General features: G+C 42.2%; 1 protein-coding gene and 1 pseudogene across 1 annotated transcript; one reads left to right on the forward strand and one right to left on the reverse strand.

Annotated features, from left to right (window-relative positions):
• Positions 1 to 2,062: 2,062 nt before the first annotated feature.
• LOC108265791 (LHFPL tetraspan subfamily member 5 protein-like) lies at positions 2,063 to 13,968 on the reverse strand (annotated as a pseudogene).
• Positions 13,969 to 14,171: 203 nt separating this feature from the next.
• Positions 14,172 to 16,973, forward strand: col (colipase). The gene is given in 3 exon segments (NM_001200737.1): positions 14,172 to 14,279; positions 14,493 to 14,615; positions 16,410 to 16,973. Coding segments are annotated over 3 exon segments (342 nt in total). The 5' UTR covers positions 14,172 to 14,183; the 3' UTR covers positions 16,533 to 16,973.
• The last annotated feature ends 274 nt before the right edge of the window (positions 16,974 to 17,247 follow it).

The following is a 17,247-nucleotide window of genomic DNA, read 5'->3' on the forward strand; positions in this document are numbered from 1 at the left end:
CAACGTTCTCAACTAAAAATGGAAAGCTTTTTATGCGTTTTGGCTGTTCGTTTACACGACAATGGCATTTTGGGGCATGAAAACGCAAATTTCTGAAAACGGGTTTCAAAGTGCAAGTTTTTGAAAATGATGCCGTTATCGTGTAAGTGTAAATGTACAAAAATGATTATCTGTGAAAATGATGACGTCGTGTGCACGCGTATTACGTGTTCAGTCTAAAGGCATGCGAGCGAGATGTTCAAAACTACAGATTTTGAGTTTGACGCTTCTCCAGCAAAGTGTAGATTTACTGCATCATTACTACGACCAGTGGAGACGCATTTGTTTCATATGCCAAATTATTAACCGACATCTACGCAGACGAAGGGAATTTAAAATCTTATAATTCTTTGTAATTGTCTGTTTAGGAGGGTATCAGTTTCCTTTTATTGCAAAAAATATTAGAAAGCAGACTGAGTGCCAGTGTCTCCATTTCTATTTTTTATTTTTTGTTAATGGGCTTTGTTAACAATTCTGACCTGGAGCAGATGGGGTTGAAGACAGAAAAATCCATTTCCGCCATGAAAAAACCTTTTATGCACATTTCATGTACATTAAATTATATTACATTAGCGACCTCTCAGCATTTAATAACCAAGAAAAATAAGGCAAATCTATGCTTGACCAGCGGGAGTTTTCACAATTCCTTATGACATAATTTTCTAAGTCTAACTAGGAAGTTCTGTTCTGTGCGGGACAGAACTTTTTTTGTACTCGTAGATCATGAACCATTGAAGTCATCTGAGACATGTAAACGTTATTGTGCTTTTCGTCCAGAAAAAACACAGCTCCCTTGTAAGGCAGTCTTGCCTGGATCAGCATAGCAGACCCGTTTACGTGAGCGGTTATGTGCGCATATGCGTAGTGTTTCTTTACAGTGCCATCACCAACTACTGGCCTCGCATGCATAATACAGCGTTTTTAGTTAATTTTGTGAATCCGTGTGAACGGGGATCATTTTGACAACGTTGTCATCTGTATGCGAATCTTTTCAAAAAGGCAAAGGGAAAACCTTTTCTGTCTTTAGTACATCGTTGTCATGTAAATGTACCCGTAGTTTCCCTCAATTGGCTGTCATACAAAGGCATATTTAAATATATTTAGTGTGTACCGATCTAGCAGAGTAATACATAGACCTACTTTTAGGTTTGGTCAATTCAAACACTAATAATTTAGTAAGAAAATCACATTAACTTCCATGTGATGTAAAGACTTTTTCAAATAGTCTAGATAGTACATGTGTATGTGATTGGAGACACACCTACAGTTACCAGTTTGCTGCTACTGCTGTCACGTCACCTTGTGTTTGCATTGGTATTACGTCTTGCGAAGGGTTAGTTTGAATTGTGCGCGCACACACACGACCAATGTGTGGAACAACCACAGGATACATGGAGAGCCATATAGCAGATGCATTCAATTAGTTCAAATGAAGGAAATTATTGCCTAACAGCTTAGAACAAGTGGTTCTTGTTGCTATTGCTATGATTATTTAATTTGAATGATTGATTTAATAAAAGAAAACCAGCAGCGGAATACAAATCATATTAAGACTCTCTTGTGGGGCATCACCCCATTACATCTAAATAAAGAACTTAAAATGTGTACATGTTCAAACAATGAACTTGTATACAGCATAAAACTGAATAAAATACCTTCAGCAAATGTGAAATGAGGTAGACAAAAATGCTTGAGATGAGATAGCAAAAATGTCATAGATGCTTATCAAATGGTGAATGTTTTTCATTGCCTTATCAAAGAATATTTCTAACTTGCACCCTTTTGCTGTGACAACCTTGCATGTAAATGATAGAATGATAAATGTTTAAAAAGTAGTTCAATCAGTTGGGTAAATTTGTGGAAGTTAAAGGCTTTGTTGGAAAAGTGTAGATAATCATTTCACAGCTTCATTAACAAATTTGTTGAGTTCATTAAATATTTGTTGTAGCGCTAAGCATGTTTCATGCAGCTTAACAATTATAGCAAATTTGTATTTGGTATTTAGTAAAAATATTAGTCAATGATTTGTTATTTATTTATTTGTTTGTTTATTTAAAATAATCATTTATCATTTTTGTCGAAACCATAGAGCCCGTTATCATGTATGCATGCTTTACGGTTAACCCATATTGTGTGCTGGTGAGTGTGTAGAGAGGGTATTATGGAGGTTCTAAATGTGTGCTCTGTGCAGGTGACCTGAAGCACATCACAAAGTTGAAGCCATGGGGTCTGTTGGAGGTTCTGTTGGATAAGTATGAGCGGTCCCGTGAGGATGCAGAGACCTTTGCAGACTTCCTGCTCCCCATGCTTGAACTCATCCCTGAGAAACGAGCCACAGCAGCTGAATGCCTGTGCCATCCCTGGCTCGCCCTCTAGTGGCTCTCATAAACCACTGCAGCCCTGTTTCCCTCCACTTCCACCCAAGAGCCTGCAACATATCACGTTCCAGTTTGAGTGCTTACCTGAATAGTACCTGTACTTATTTGTTTGTGTGTTTTTTTTTGTTTGTTTGTTTTTTTTGCATATTTCACCTGAGAAATACTGTGTTTTCCTGGCGGTTTTATGTCTTGAGACTTATTTCCTGAGGCGGCATTTGTCCTCAAACTCTACTTTTCCCTCTAAATTTGCACAACAGTTTTAGGGAACAGTTCTTGTATTATTCAAGCTGTGTGTTACATGCTAAAAGGTCAGATTTATGTATTTTGCTAGGATTTAACTGAACATGGGGTTGATGTAAGGGCACATATTGTGGGTCACTTTGTTACCTGTTTCCTAGTTTAGGGAGTACGCACACCAGAGAGAGAAAATTAACCATTAGGTTTATGTCATGACTGTAGAAAATGCATTTAAGTGATTTGTAGTTTATTTTAGCAAATGCCATACCACTGTGTAATTTTGTCTCAAAAAGTGTCAGTAACATTTTTTGTACGCATCATTTTTTATCAAATCTGAGTACACTTGGAGGGTTGCTTTCTCTGCTTCCAGAAAATCAGTAGCTGTTAAACACCACCCAGAATATAGTTGTGAAAAGTAAGTGTGTGTGTTTGTGTGTGTGTGTCTTATCAGTGTATATATGTGTACCAAAGAGTTTGCCTTGATCTGTATATTACAGCCATGTACATTTTTTAAATAAATCGTACTATTGACAACTAAGATTATTTAGCTGGACAGTAATGTTTTAATAAAATATTTGGAAGATGGGTGAAATTTGATTTCTTTATTTGTAAGTAGGTTCAGTTTTGTGTAGTCTACAGTGTTTGTCCTAATGGCAAAATTATTTAAAATTGGTGAAACCCACATATACTGCAAAGTGTCTCAAAGACTGAATAAAATTAAAGCTTGTAATGTCTTTATTTGGATTTTTACCAGTTTTAGTATTCACCAGTCTGCCTCAGTGTTTATATACTCAGTGGCTTTAGGATGCCTATTGTGATTCTTTGCAGTTGTCAGAACAGCTTCTTAATTCAGCTTTTTCCTGTAGTGACAAAGCATTATGTTGTCATTATATATTTGAAGCCAAAACTATAAAACTAAACCGATCTATAGGTTTTATATATTTTGTGACGTTTCTTTGAACTATTATACCTAGCTTCATCAAATTATTGCATTTAAATACTGAATTTAAGCAGTGCTTATTATATAATCCAAACACTTAAACTGGAAACCTCTATCTTTATGAATTTTATAGTCTAGGCTGAATTTAGCAGCGAGACACACTTTAAATCAAGTGTCCAAGCTCACCAATAGTTTTTCAAAATAATTGTTTACTTCTTCTTACCTCCTGTCTCCAGTTCAAATTCATCAGGCAGCAGTTTGTCCTGTTGGTTTCCCAGTGTGAAGGCCACAAGTGCGAGCATGAGTGCATCCAGGATGCAGATGAGTGCCAAAATGTAGGCCCAGCGCCCAGTACTTGCTCGTCCAAATCATACAGCCCATCACCACCAGCAAGCTACAGGATGGAGAACACATTGAGTAAAACATGCATTCACCAAGTATGGCAACATTATTCTTTGTGAATCCCTTGGTTATTTTTAATGGTTTCTTGGCCAGTACACATTTTATCTGTTGGTAGGAATAGAACACTGAGCTTTTATTCACAGTGGATCCAGAACCCATCCTGGGAACACTGGGCATGAGGCAGTAACACCCTGGAATGGAACGCCAGTCCATTGCAGGGCACCATGCATGCACGCATTCACGTCTAGGGGCAATTTATCTTAGCCAATCCACCTATTGGCATGTTTTTGGGAGGTGGGAGGAAACCAGAGAACCTGAAGGAAACCCATGTGGACACTGGAGGGAACACGCACACAAATTTCACAACGATGGTCACCCGAGATTAAGATTGAACCCAGGGCCCTGGAGCTTACTTAAATGAATACTTAGTTAAGGATTATTCTGTTTTGGTAGAGTTGGAAATGAAGTTAGGAAGCAAACACTTCTATTGCTTGGGGCCCTAGGAAACTCAGGATCTCTGACTTAACTTATGCTATATCTTAGCCTATAGAGTTATTGTTGTTGTTATATTATTGTTATTTTTTTTCTTTTTAGAGTAACCCTGTATTGGGTAGTTGAGTCAATAGCATGCAATCATTCAGCATCCAGTTTAGCAGCTTATTATGAGTGGGTTTAGATTTGTCTCCAGTGGTATTTGAACTAATATTATTAACTAGGGTGGACATGTTTCAGCAAAATTTCCAGCTCATCTACACCTCAAAAACCACACAAAATACCTGAAACTAGCCCAAACATTTGGACCTTGGAAAATGGAGAATTTCTTCTTTTTCCCAGCCTTTGAGTACAAACAAGTATTTCACACATTTCTGAGATAATGACATTATTCACTCCATAATCCCCCTTTTCCTCTCCGGGTCTTTGTAATATGTCTGTACATCCTAGATCCACTGTCTGCACTTACACAACAAGACATTGGGGAATGAGTATTTAATCCAATCTGGCAACCCTGTCACTAATCATGTCCTGTCCTCTTCCTCTACTGAAAATATTCACAGAGCATGGGAAGAAAAATAAATGGCTATATGGATGTCTATTAGTGCTTGTTATTCCTAGAAATGCGATCAAATCAACAGAAAAACAGTTTACATCTCAAATGACAAGCTGGAGACTTAAAACAGGTCATTAGTATTTTTAGTGGAATTTAAAATGTGTAGACTTTATGAGGACTAATACTGTTGAATGGCTGGTCTGAATTTATGCGGACTAATATTTGTTGAATGGCTGATCAAAATGGTGGGGTTTTTCCCTACACCTGCTCCTATGGAAGAGCTGCCACAAAGTTTCACCCTTACTGCTTGGCCCCCAATGAGAACATAAAAGATCAGAAAATAAAATATTTCTGAAGCTGTGTTTGTGTATGTGTGTGTGAGTGAGAGAGATTCACATTCTCTCAAATGCAAACACTGACTCTCCACATGAAAAGATGATCAAAGGGGTTTTAAAAGCTTCTTGGGGAGGTAGTTTCTATCTATAGCAGGTTCTGTCTGTCCTCATACAGTGCTACATGTATGTCGTTGCATGAGCAAACATTGAGTCTTTTTTTTTTCTTCAATATCCACAGATGGCTTAGTTGCGTACCGACCTTTGCATGCCGAAGGAAAAAAAAATGTTACATATGTTACAATTTGTATAGAGGCAAGATGGTAATTGTTGTATATAAAATATACATGAAATAAACACGAGGGAGACCTAGTATGAGTAGTATGTAATTTTATTGAAAATTCACTGGGCAGATGTTCACCTAAGACACAACACACACAGATAAGCAAGGCACAAACCATACATGTATTTGATTAGTGCGGCAGGCCTCAGAGCGTAGGTGGACAGTCAACTAAGAGACACACACACAGAGGCCTATGCTGCCACACACACACACACACACACACACACAGAAGGAAAACAGAACATTATAAGAATAATAAAAGGAGTATTAGGATATTATAAGGATAATATAAGGATTATAAAGATATTATAATGATATTGTGAAGTATGGAGTACAGAAAAGGGGGTAAAATACTTGCAAGCAGTATAACCCGATATAAAACAGAAATGTAGAGCAAATATGAAAAGAAAAAAGCATTATAAAACAGAAATACAGAAAAATGTGAAAGAAACTTACTAATAATGCACTTGAAGGTGTGGAGGATTCTTTTCTGACGAGAAAAAGTCAGGAGTAACACAGACGAAGGCCTTAATTTTTAAGAGAGAGCCAAGACGGGCCGTTTATAAGGGTAGTTGAGCCAAGTTGGACCTGTGAGATAACCGTCGATGGGAACGGCTAAGGCCGCGAGATAACCGTCGATGGGAACAGTGGACCCCGTGAGACCAAGGTCTCTCCGAAATGTTGAATCTTGTACCTATTGGTATTATGGGAAGGCTCTTTCGAAAACCTAATGGTGTTCGGGGAAGGCTCTTTCCAAAACATAATGGTATTGTGGGAAGGCTCTTTCTAAAGCATATTGATGTCTGGGTCATCCTGACCCTAAGAAAACTGTGTAAATAGAAGAGCTTCAGATCGCATTTTGGGACGTCTCAAACTGTGTGGATCTCGTGTGGTGGAACAGAACGAATAAACCTGGACCCATGCTTCTTCTCACTCACGGCTGGTGTCTTATTTTTCTTTCTCCAATTGAAAATGTGAGTATCTGTCTCTATGTTAAGTGTCTTCAGGTAATAGGCAAAATTTGGACCTACACAATAAAGGGGTAAAACTATTTTAGGGTGAACTCTAATGATTGTGGACAACACAGGTGCTGTGTTTATACTCTTTTCAGACTACTATCTCTTTCTCTTACTTTGACAGTGGTTACAGTACCTGAAACCACCCTAGATAGCAAGTTTAACGTGTTTTTGAAAATAAAATGAAGTTCAACAACCTGTGATAACTTTTAAACATAAGAAGGATGACTATTATAAACAAAATATTGTAAAATAGGAATAAAACTGTGTAGGGATAGTGTGGTAATGGAATAGTGATTTGCCAGTAGATGGAGAAGAGGGTAAGTAGAGGGTGTTTGGTGGGGGTCCTAAAAGTTCATTTATTATTTTTTAAAAATAAACACCACTGAATAGATTAACTAAGAAAATTTCCTGTACTGCTGTTGAACACTCATACTACGCTAAGCCAACAAGGGCCCGTTTACACCTTGTCTTAATGTACATTCTGTATACATTCATAGTGTCACGATTCCCCCTTGAAGCAGCGTGCTCTAAGCGCGAATGTGCGAGCACCTGCTTTTCCGTTGTTGACTGTAATGACATCTGGACACGTGTGTTTTGTTTATGTTTCTGTCTCCTACCTGTTCTGTTATTGGCTGGGATTTCACGTGGGTCTGAATTGCTCTCAGCTGCTAGCGGTTTAGACGCTGATTATGTCCGCATATATACCGCGCGCCTCCCAGCACACAACGTGGAAGATTAAATGTTTAGAACTAGTTTAACGCGTGTCACAATCACAGTCCATATTTAGAGTTAGTTCGCGCTGGATTATCCGCTTCCAGCCCCTCGTCATAGTTCGTTTCTTGTTTTGTTTATTGACCTAGATTCCTGCCTTGCCCCGTGGATGCCTGTTTGCCAATCGCCTGACCTCTTGCAGGTTTGTGGATTACGTTTTGGATCACGTTTTGGATTTGTCTGCCTATCTCTCTTTCTAATAAACAACTGTTCATCATGCACTTGCATCTGTCCTATCTCTGCTCAGTCACGATTCGTGACAGAATCTTCCGCCCAACATGGATGCAGCACGAGGACGAGAGAGAAGTCACGCCACAGAAACCAGGGAAGTAGTAGGACAATACCTCATCGGGGAACGCTCGGATTACTGGCTGCATTTTTCATCCGTGCAATTTCCCAAAAGGTACGCCGTTGAATTGCCACCAGAGACAGCGGGATTGGGGAGCTACCCGCTGGAGTTCCTCTTCAGCTGCCAGGTGTATTTCTGCAGCTTGGCGTTTCCCAAGCCTACTAACAGAGAGTGGATCGGGTTCCTGGTGTCCAGGTTTTGCGGTCCGGCCCGTGACTGGGCGGAGCAGCTGGTGAGTGCTGGGTCGCCAGCCCTCCATGATGTCACTCAGTTTGCAGAGCTGTTTATGGAGGCATTTTCACAGCCTGGACAACTTCGTGGTCTCGATTTACTGGGGTGGAGAGTCAATGGACAGCCCCAGGTGGATCCACCATTCAACCTCTATTATGAGGAGATGGACAGGGCAGTAACCAGCGAGCCACTTCAGTTTCCGGCCAACGCGGGGGCGAAATCTCCGAGATGTATGACTGAGGGCTGCGGGAGAGAGACTCAGCTTCAATGTCCCACCTGCAAGAAGCTGGGCCTCCAGGAAGCTTTCTTCTGCTCTCAGGAATGCTTCAAGAGCAGCTGGCGGGAGCATAAGAAACTCCACCGGAGAGCCCGTGCAGTGACCCAGCCCGGGATCAACAGGGTGACCTCGGAGCGCCCGTCGGAGGTCATAGCACCAGAGCTCGACCCTGAGGTCCAAGTCCAAGTCAAGTCCCAAGTCCCTGAGATCCAAGTCAAGTCCCAAGTCCCTGAGATCCAAGTCAAGTCCCAAGTCCCTGAGATCCAAGTCAAGCCTCCAGTCCCTGAGATCCAAGTCAAGCCTCCAGTCGCTGAGGTCCAAGTCAAGCCTCCAGTCCCTGAGGTCCAAGTCAAGCCTCCAGTCTCTGAGGTCCAAGTCAAGCCTCACGTCCCTGAGCTCACGTTCAAGCCTGCTGATCCAGTTGACCAAGCTCTGCTAATATCTAAGCCTAACGACCAAGCTCCGCTCACGCCCCAGTCTGCTGACACGCCCCGCCAAGCTCCGCTCACGCCACAGACCGCTGGCACGCCCCGCCAAGCTCCGCTCACGCCACAGACCGCTGGCACGCCCCGCCAAGCTCCGCTCACGCCACAGTCCGCTGGCACGCCCCGCCAAGCTCCGCTCACGCCACAGTCCGCTGGCACGCCCCGCCAAGCTCCGCTCACGCCACAGTCCGCTGGCACGCCCCGCCAAGCTCCGCTCACGCCACAGTCCGCTGACACGCCCCGCCAAGCTCCGCCCACGCCCGAGTCCGCTGACACGGCCAGCCAAGCTCCGCCCATGCCCAAAGTTCACCTGGTGACCTCAGAGCCTCAGCCTCCCTGTTCTGCTGTGGGCGTCGCTCAGCCTCCCTGTTCTGCTGTGGGCGTCGCTCAGCCTCCCTGTTCTGCTGTGGGCGTCGCTCAGCCTCCCTGTTCTGCTGTGGGCGTCGCTCAGCCTCCCTGTTCTGCTGTGGGCGTCGCTCAGCCTCCCTGTTCTGCTGTGGGCGTCGCTCAGCCTCCCTGTTCTGCTGTGGGCGTCGCTCAGCCTCCCTGTTCTGCTGTGGGCGTCGCTCAGCCTCCCTGTTCTGCTGTGGGCGTCGCTCAGCCTCCCTGTTCTGCTGTGGGCGTCGCTCAGCCTCCCTGTTCTGCTGTGGGCGTCGCTCAGCCTCCCTGTTCTGCTGTGGGCGTCGCTCAGCCTCCCTGTTCAGCTGTGGGCGTCGCTCAGCCTCCCTGTTCAGCTGTGGGCGTCGCTCAGCCTCCCTGTTCAGCTGTGGGCGTCGCTCAGCCTCCCTGTTCAGCTGTGGGCGTCGCTCAGCCTCCCTGTTCAGCTGTGGGCGTCGCTCAGCCTCCCTGTTCAGCTGTGGGCGTCGCTCAGCCTCCCTGTTCAGCTGTGGGCGTCGCTCAGCCTCCCTGTTCAGCTGTGGGCGTCGCTCAGCCTCCCTGTTCAGCTGTGGGCGTCGCTCAGCCTCCCTGTTCAGCTCTGGGCGTCGCTCAGCCTCCCTGTTCAGCTGTGGGCGTCGCTCAGCCTCCCTGTTCAGCTGTGGGCGTCGCTCAGCCTCCCTGTTCAGCTGTGGGCGTCTCTCTGCCACCCTGCTCAGCTGTGGACGTCGCTCAGCCTCCCTGTTCAGCTGTGGACGTCGCTCAGTCTTCCTGTTCAGCTGAGGTTGTCGCTCAGCCTTCCTGCTCCATGGCAAACATCGTTCCCCCCTTCTGCTTCGAGGAGACCCACGCTCCTCTCCCTGGCCTTACTGGGGACGTCGCCCTGCTTCCCTGCTCCGCCGAGTACAGTGCTCTGTTTCCCTGCTCCGCCGAGGACGTCGCTCAGCCTTCATGCTCCGACGAGGACGTCGCCCTGCTTCCCTGCTCTGCTGAGTACAGTGCTCTGTTTCCCTGCTCAGCTGAGGTCGTCGCTCAGCCTCTCTGTTCAGCCAGGGTCGTCGCGCCGCTTCCCTACGCCGCCAAGAACACCGGGCCATTTCCTGGCTCTGCTTGGGACATTCAGCCCAGGGAGCCGGGGCCGCCAATGAAGTGGGATGACTCATGGCACTCCGGGGGGAGTGCCTTTGGGGGGGGGGTTCTGTCACGATTCCCCCTTGAAGCAGCGTGCTCTAAGCACGAATGCGCGAGCACCTGCTTTTCCGTTTTGTTGACTGTAATGACATCTGGACACGTGTGTATTGTTTATGTTTCTGTCTCCTCCCTGTTCTGTCATTGGCTGGGATTTCACGTGGGTCTGAATTGCTCTCAGCTGCTAGAGGTTTAGACGCTGATTATGTCCGCATATAAACCGCGTGCCTCCCAGCACACAATGCGGAAGATTAAATGTTTAGAACTAGTTTAACACGTATCATAGTCATAGTCACGGTCCATATTTAGAGTTAGTTCGCGCTGGATTATCCGCTTCCAGCCCCTCGTCATAGTTCGTTTCTTGTTTTGTTTATTGACCTAGATTCCTGCCTTGCCCCGTGTATGCCTGTTTGCCAATCGCCTGACCTCTTGCATGTTTGTGGATTACGTTTTGGATTTGTCTGCCCATCTCTCTTTCTAATAAAGAACTGTTCATCCTGCACTTGCATCCGTCCTATCTCTGCTCAGTCACGATTCGTGACTTATAGTATGCATTGTGGTGAAATATTCCTCCATGTAGATTGTAGCAGCTCAACATAGGGCACGATTAGAATAGCCAGATACTATTTCATACAACAGTGCGGTTGAATTCTTGAGTCTAATTGGTAAGATGATTATATGCTGTCTTCTATAACAGCAAAACTGTTATGTTTTGCAAGGTTATTATGGATGCAAACACTGTAGAGATTGGCTTATCACTTTTTGTTAAGTGCACTGGGCAGCATTTAATATTTACACTTTATGATCAATGCAGTTTGACAAAAACTGTCACTTTGACGTTAGTGAACTGGATGCAAAAATGTGACACTACTTTGAGAGAAATTCAACTATTTAGAACTGATTCCTTTAAGATTGTTCACAAACCAGGAATGCTTAGTATTCACTATTAGCTTAAAAAATAAAAATGAGCCTGCTTTATTGGAGAAATCACAAGTTACTGCATTTAACTTTCAAACAAGAGAACCAAACTTCAACTTTGAATCACACTAAGTTTTACCTGAAGAGGTCTGCACCCATGCCCAAATCTTGTACACACTCGCTGCACTGCAGAAGAAGAAAAGACCGAATGAGACCATGGTGGCCACATTAAGCAGCATTGAGGTTCCCACGAAGAACATGGCAGTCTTAAATGCCCCGGACGGAATGGAGTTAAAGTCGAGCAAACTGCCCTTGCAGACAATTCTGAGGTGATGGGGTTGCCTATGCAGTAGTAGAAGAGCCCGAAGTAGCCAGACTGTGGGGTGTTGACACTGTCACCGATCCAGTAGGGCTGAATGAACACCACCACTGTGATGATGGCATAGCAAATGGTGAAAATTGCCCACAAGACACCGATAGCTCTGGCATTTCTCACATAGTTTGTCTGGTAGATTTTGACCACCTCTGTGGCAGGAAGCATTTTCTCCATGTTGATAATGATTTAGACTTGTCCAATAAAATGTGAACACCAGAAAACCTGTAACTAGCTAACAAAACTTCAGCAAAACCCTTATCTTGCCAAAGCTACTCTTCAAAAACCCACTACCACAGATACCAGGTTGATTCTTTTGTCGTTTACTTTCTTAATGCCTACTGTTACACTCTCAGGAGACCTATGCATTCTCTGTAATTGGAAAAGTTCACCGGTACAGAGCGGTATCTTCAAAAAGTGACCTATGTGACATCAACACTTGTTCTTTTGTGTCCTAGCCAACAGAGCTGTCATGGGGTATAAATTTTAAATGGTAATATGAGCAGAATAAGGTGATTAAACTGTTGACCAGAGTAATCAGATACAGAACAAGCCTTGGTGTAAGTGTACAGCTACTTCCTGAATGTCATAAAGAGGACTGAGTCAGCGTTGGGTGCTTTGTTTGAAACTGGTTTTAACGTCAGTTTCTATATTTTGTATTTTGCAAGTACTCTGCTTTGTGTGTGACTTTGAGAAGATCGGAGATATGTTGATGTCTGTGATAGATAGTAGTACCATAACTGAACATTTAAACGGTTTGAAATGTTTCTGTAAATCCAGACTAATAATTAATTCAATACCTTCACAATCCAGCGTAATTTTATACATGCTTGAACATTTTTTATACATACTTTATAATAAATGGTGTTTGATGGTAGGAGTTGCTAGCTAGTAACTTTAAGTTGTGTATAAAAACCACATTAGATCTAACACAAACACCTTCTAAACCTCCCCAACCCAAGCAAAACATTACTCCACCATCTCTGCATCAAACCTGGAGGAAACACTGCACATAAAGAGATTTGAATTCATTCAAAACAAGTGTGGCAGTGAGGGCGTGGCCAAGTGTGGAACGTGAACCAGCAGATGGAGCTGTGTAGAAATAAAGGTTTGTGTGTGTTTATGTGTGTGATCAATGAAAACCTCTTCTTTTTCAGAGAGTGGTGGGATACCAGAGATATCAAGTGAGGGTTTATCAGAGATTTCAGTGTTGAGTGAGCTATTTTTATGTTGGCTCAAACACGGCTGAAAAACAAACAGTGCTTGGAAAAAAGAATAAAGTATTCAGCTTCTCTCTCTCTCCTTCTTTCCCTCCTTCTCTTAACGAAGGCTTACCCAAACCCCAGGTCTTTGTTATGTTTTGCTATTAGGTGGCCCAAGTGCTTGATTTTTTTTTGCTGTTAGGTGTCCTAGGTGTGTTTTGCTATGAATCTAATCAGGCTTATTTTACAAGGCCAAAATTTCTGAACACTAATACATTGTTAGTAAAATTCATATAAATACTCTGTCAGCATAAACAAATACTCAACACATTTATAATTTTAATTCATTCATTTTGAGTAACCGCTTTATCCTAGTCAGGGTCGTGATAGATCCAGAATCTAACTCTTTAACCAGTTTGTACAGGATTTCACAGAGTTTTTGTTGTGATTGTTGCGGCCAAGGATGCTCAATTTTGCTGTGTTGATTTTCAAAATTTGTTATGCAACTTCCAGAGTTTACGTGCTTTTTTTTGTAGGAAACTTCTTGAATTGGTGAAAGTGCAATTTCATGAAATTGTTTTCCACAGTCTTTCACAGTGGTGTTTGATGGTAATTTTTTATCAGACCACCGTCTGATGCAAAAAAGAAGTCTCCAAGAACCCCAGAATTTCATCACAGGATCTGCTAGTAAGTCTTGCAACTGCTGGTGTCAAAGTGCATGCGTCTACAATCAGAAAGAGACTGCACAAATTTGACCTGCATGGGAGGCGTGCCAGGAAAAATCCTTTGCAAGACTTCAGTTTGCCAATGAGCATATATGCATAGACCAGGCCTTTTGGAATAATGTACTATGAACAGACAAATCAAAGATAGAGTTGTTTGGCCACAGTAACAGCAGAAATGTTTTTTTTTTTTTGTAGGAAACTACTGAATTGGTGAAATTGCAATTTCATGAAATTGTTTTCCATGGTCTTTCACAGTGATGCTTGATGGTAATTTTTTAAAGCTGTACTCATGTTTGATTCTCGTGTAATATTGCCAACATAATACACTACTCATTACAGAGTTTGCTGGGAATAAACCTTCGGTCATTAACATGGACTAATGGGAAAATATCTGTGTTTGTAGAGCTGTCTAGTACGAAGAGCTTGGTCACAATGGACTTTAGCTTTATTTGAGAAAGATGACCTTTGTTAACACTGGCATGATGCAGGTCTGATATATAGGAGAAAAAAATGCAGAACCTGTGTAAGCTTCTGTGGATCTAGACAACACGATGAGAGCTGTGGTAGTGATTGCAATATGCCTGATGGCCATGGCTATGGCCACTACTCCTGAAACTACTGATGAAAGAGGCATTATCAACAACCTGGTAAGAGCACTGAAACTTGAGCACAAGCAGATGAACGAATTATTAAAATTGCCAGAGTACATGTTTTTGTTTGGATGTGCCACGGAACTCTAAAATATAAAACTGTTCCATATTTCCTTCCTTCCTTGGGGTCTAGGATGACTGATCTTGCATTTTACAATGTATGTATCTGTTTGCCAATTAGCATTTCTTGTTGAAATGTCTGCTCTGTAGAATAACGGCGAGCTGTGTGCCGTCAGTCTGCAGTGTAAGAGCTCCTGCTGCAAGCGTAAATCTACTCTCGGCCTGGCTCGCTGTGCCCCACGTGCTGCAGAGAATGAAGCATGCTCTAAAAAGGTATAGGCCATGCCGGAGACATTTTTAAAACAACTTAAGCAGCATAACTCTACTGCCTACACTCACCATCCACTTTAATTGGAATACCGGTACACCTGCTCATTTATGCAGTTATGTGGCAGCAGTGCAATGCATAAAATCAAGCAGATACAGGTCAAGAACTTCAAGTTCATATCAAACATAAGAATGGGAAAAAGTGTGATCTCTGTGACTTTAACTGTGGCATAGTTGTTGGTGTCAGATGGTCTGATTTGAGTATTTCATAAACTACTGATCTCCTGGGATTTTCACACCACAGTTTACACAGAATGGTGCGAAAAACAAAAACATCATGTGAGCAGAGGGTCTGTAGGATGAAACACCTTGCTGATGAGAGATCAGAGGAGAATGACCTGACTGGTTTCAGCTGACAGGAAGTCTATAGTGACTCAAATAATTACTCTACAACCATGGTACAACATCTCAGAACGCACAACACATACACCTTGAGGTGGATGAGCTACAACATCAGAAGACCATATCAGGTTCCACCCCTGTCAGACAAGAACAAGAATCTGAGGCTATCATGTGCACAGACTCACCCAAACTGGGCAGTTCAAGACTGGAAAAAAAACCCTAATCTTTAACTGTCCAGTTTCTGTGAGTCTGTGCCCATGATAGTCTCAGCCAGAACAGGAATCTTTCTCTTGATTTTTTGTGTTGCACTGCTGCCACATGAATGGCTGATTAGATTACTGCATGAATTTGCAGGTATACAGGTGTTCTTAATAAAGTGGATGGTAAGTGTTCATTTCAGGTCAACTAAAAGTACATGATCAATTTCTTCACGTATTTAAAATAACTGAATTTTTAATAGCAGCATTTTCAAAGGGGGAAAAAACAAACAACCATTGAGTTTTCGCACTGTTGCTGAACTTGTACTTGCCTATTGACACAAAGAAAGGAGAGTTAAGCATAAAACTCTAACAATGCTGTAAAAGCAAGGGACAAAACACTTCCTCCGTGGGTAATGCCGTCGGCTTAACAAAGATGGACTCTTGCAGTACCCACCTGTTCTAGAAACAGTCTATTAAACCTTAATTGACATTTAATTGTTAATTTAATTTTTCAATTTAATAATTAACACAATTTTGTCAGTTTAACAAATGAGGGGAAATTAATTGCACAGAAAATGTAAACATTTCATCCTTTTAAATGCTTTCATTAATTTTATTAAATGTAAGATATCCTTGACTAATTAGGACTGATTAAAAAAAGCAATTCAGAATTTGGTCATGCCAAAACATGAAACCTTACAATATCGCTTATCATATTTGCTGCACATTTTCCATTCTAACTATCAGTAAACAGTGGCATTCTTGCATAAATGCTTAACTGGGGTTTTAGTGCAGAGTGTTTCTCCTGTTCACTGCCCTGACAGTTACAATGATGGAAGCACTTTGTAAAAGCACTTGTATGTAGTGCAGCGGTAGAGCCTACAGATGGGTTTGAGAAGGTTCAGGTGTTCCAGTCAATGCATAGCATGACCTGAAGTTTGAAGATAATGAAGGAGGGCCTGATGGCCTTTTCCATAAGTTTATATTAGCTGACTATTTGCAGCGGACTATCCTCACATTAAAGAAAAGAAAAGCACATATTGTGTTACTCTTCTTAAGATTCCTAAAAATGATTGACTGTCTAGTTACTGTATCTGTCTTTTTTATAGTGGTCTGTTAGTGTGCAGTTTACTATAAGTTGGATATTGCAGAAGTTACACAGAAGTTTTGATACTTAATTGTTTTCTCTGCAACACAGAACTGGAGCGGTACATATTGCTACTGCACTTGTGAGGATGGACTTAAATGTGAAGGTGACCGGTTCATTGGAGGCTCCATCGTCAACACCAACTTTGGAACCTGCGTGGATCCTCACAACTAATGCTCTCTACACAGCACAGAAGGAAAAACCTTAAAACCCAAATTTCAGATAGGCAATGCATTAAATATACAAGGAAATATTAAAATGCAAAGATATGAGAAATTATTAATTACTTTAAGGCCAAGTCAGAAAGAGTAAATGCCACCCTACATCAGTCAATATATCAGTGAAAAGCTTAGATTTTTTGTGGAATTTCGGGAAAAAAAAGATTATAGTACATATTAGTCATATCTCAATTTATAACACAACATAACATATTCAAAGTACATTATGTCTAATGCTCCATTGTATCAAAAATAGAAAGGTCAAGGTAAACACTGATGTCATTCAGAATCTCAGACTGAAAGGGACATTTTTGCTCATGCTAGCATAAACTGATCCATGATGCCATTCTGTCATAGAATTTGAAACCCTACAATCAATAAACATATATCACAAAAATCTCAAGAGTCAAATTACTGTGTCCCAGCTAAACATATCCATTTTTGTATGTAGTCTGTATCAGGGTACCAAGCTGTCAATATCTGAACATGTAGATGGTCATTTGCCCGTACATCAGAGTGGTGCATGAAAGATGGAATACCAATACAAGTTTAAAATTTAAAAAAAAAATATAGGAAAACAGCAATTAGTGCAATGATGCAATGGCTTCCTCCATGTAAGATTGATCAAACACTTCAGAGTAGCAGCATGTATTTTGAGGTTTGAGATTTGA

This window comes from Ictalurus punctatus, chromosome 5, assembly GCF_001660625.3.
Source record: "Ictalurus punctatus breed USDA103 chromosome 5, Coco_2.0, whole genome shotgun sequence".
NCBI lineage: Eukaryota > Metazoa > Chordata > Actinopteri > Siluriformes > Ictaluridae > Ictalurus > Ictalurus punctatus.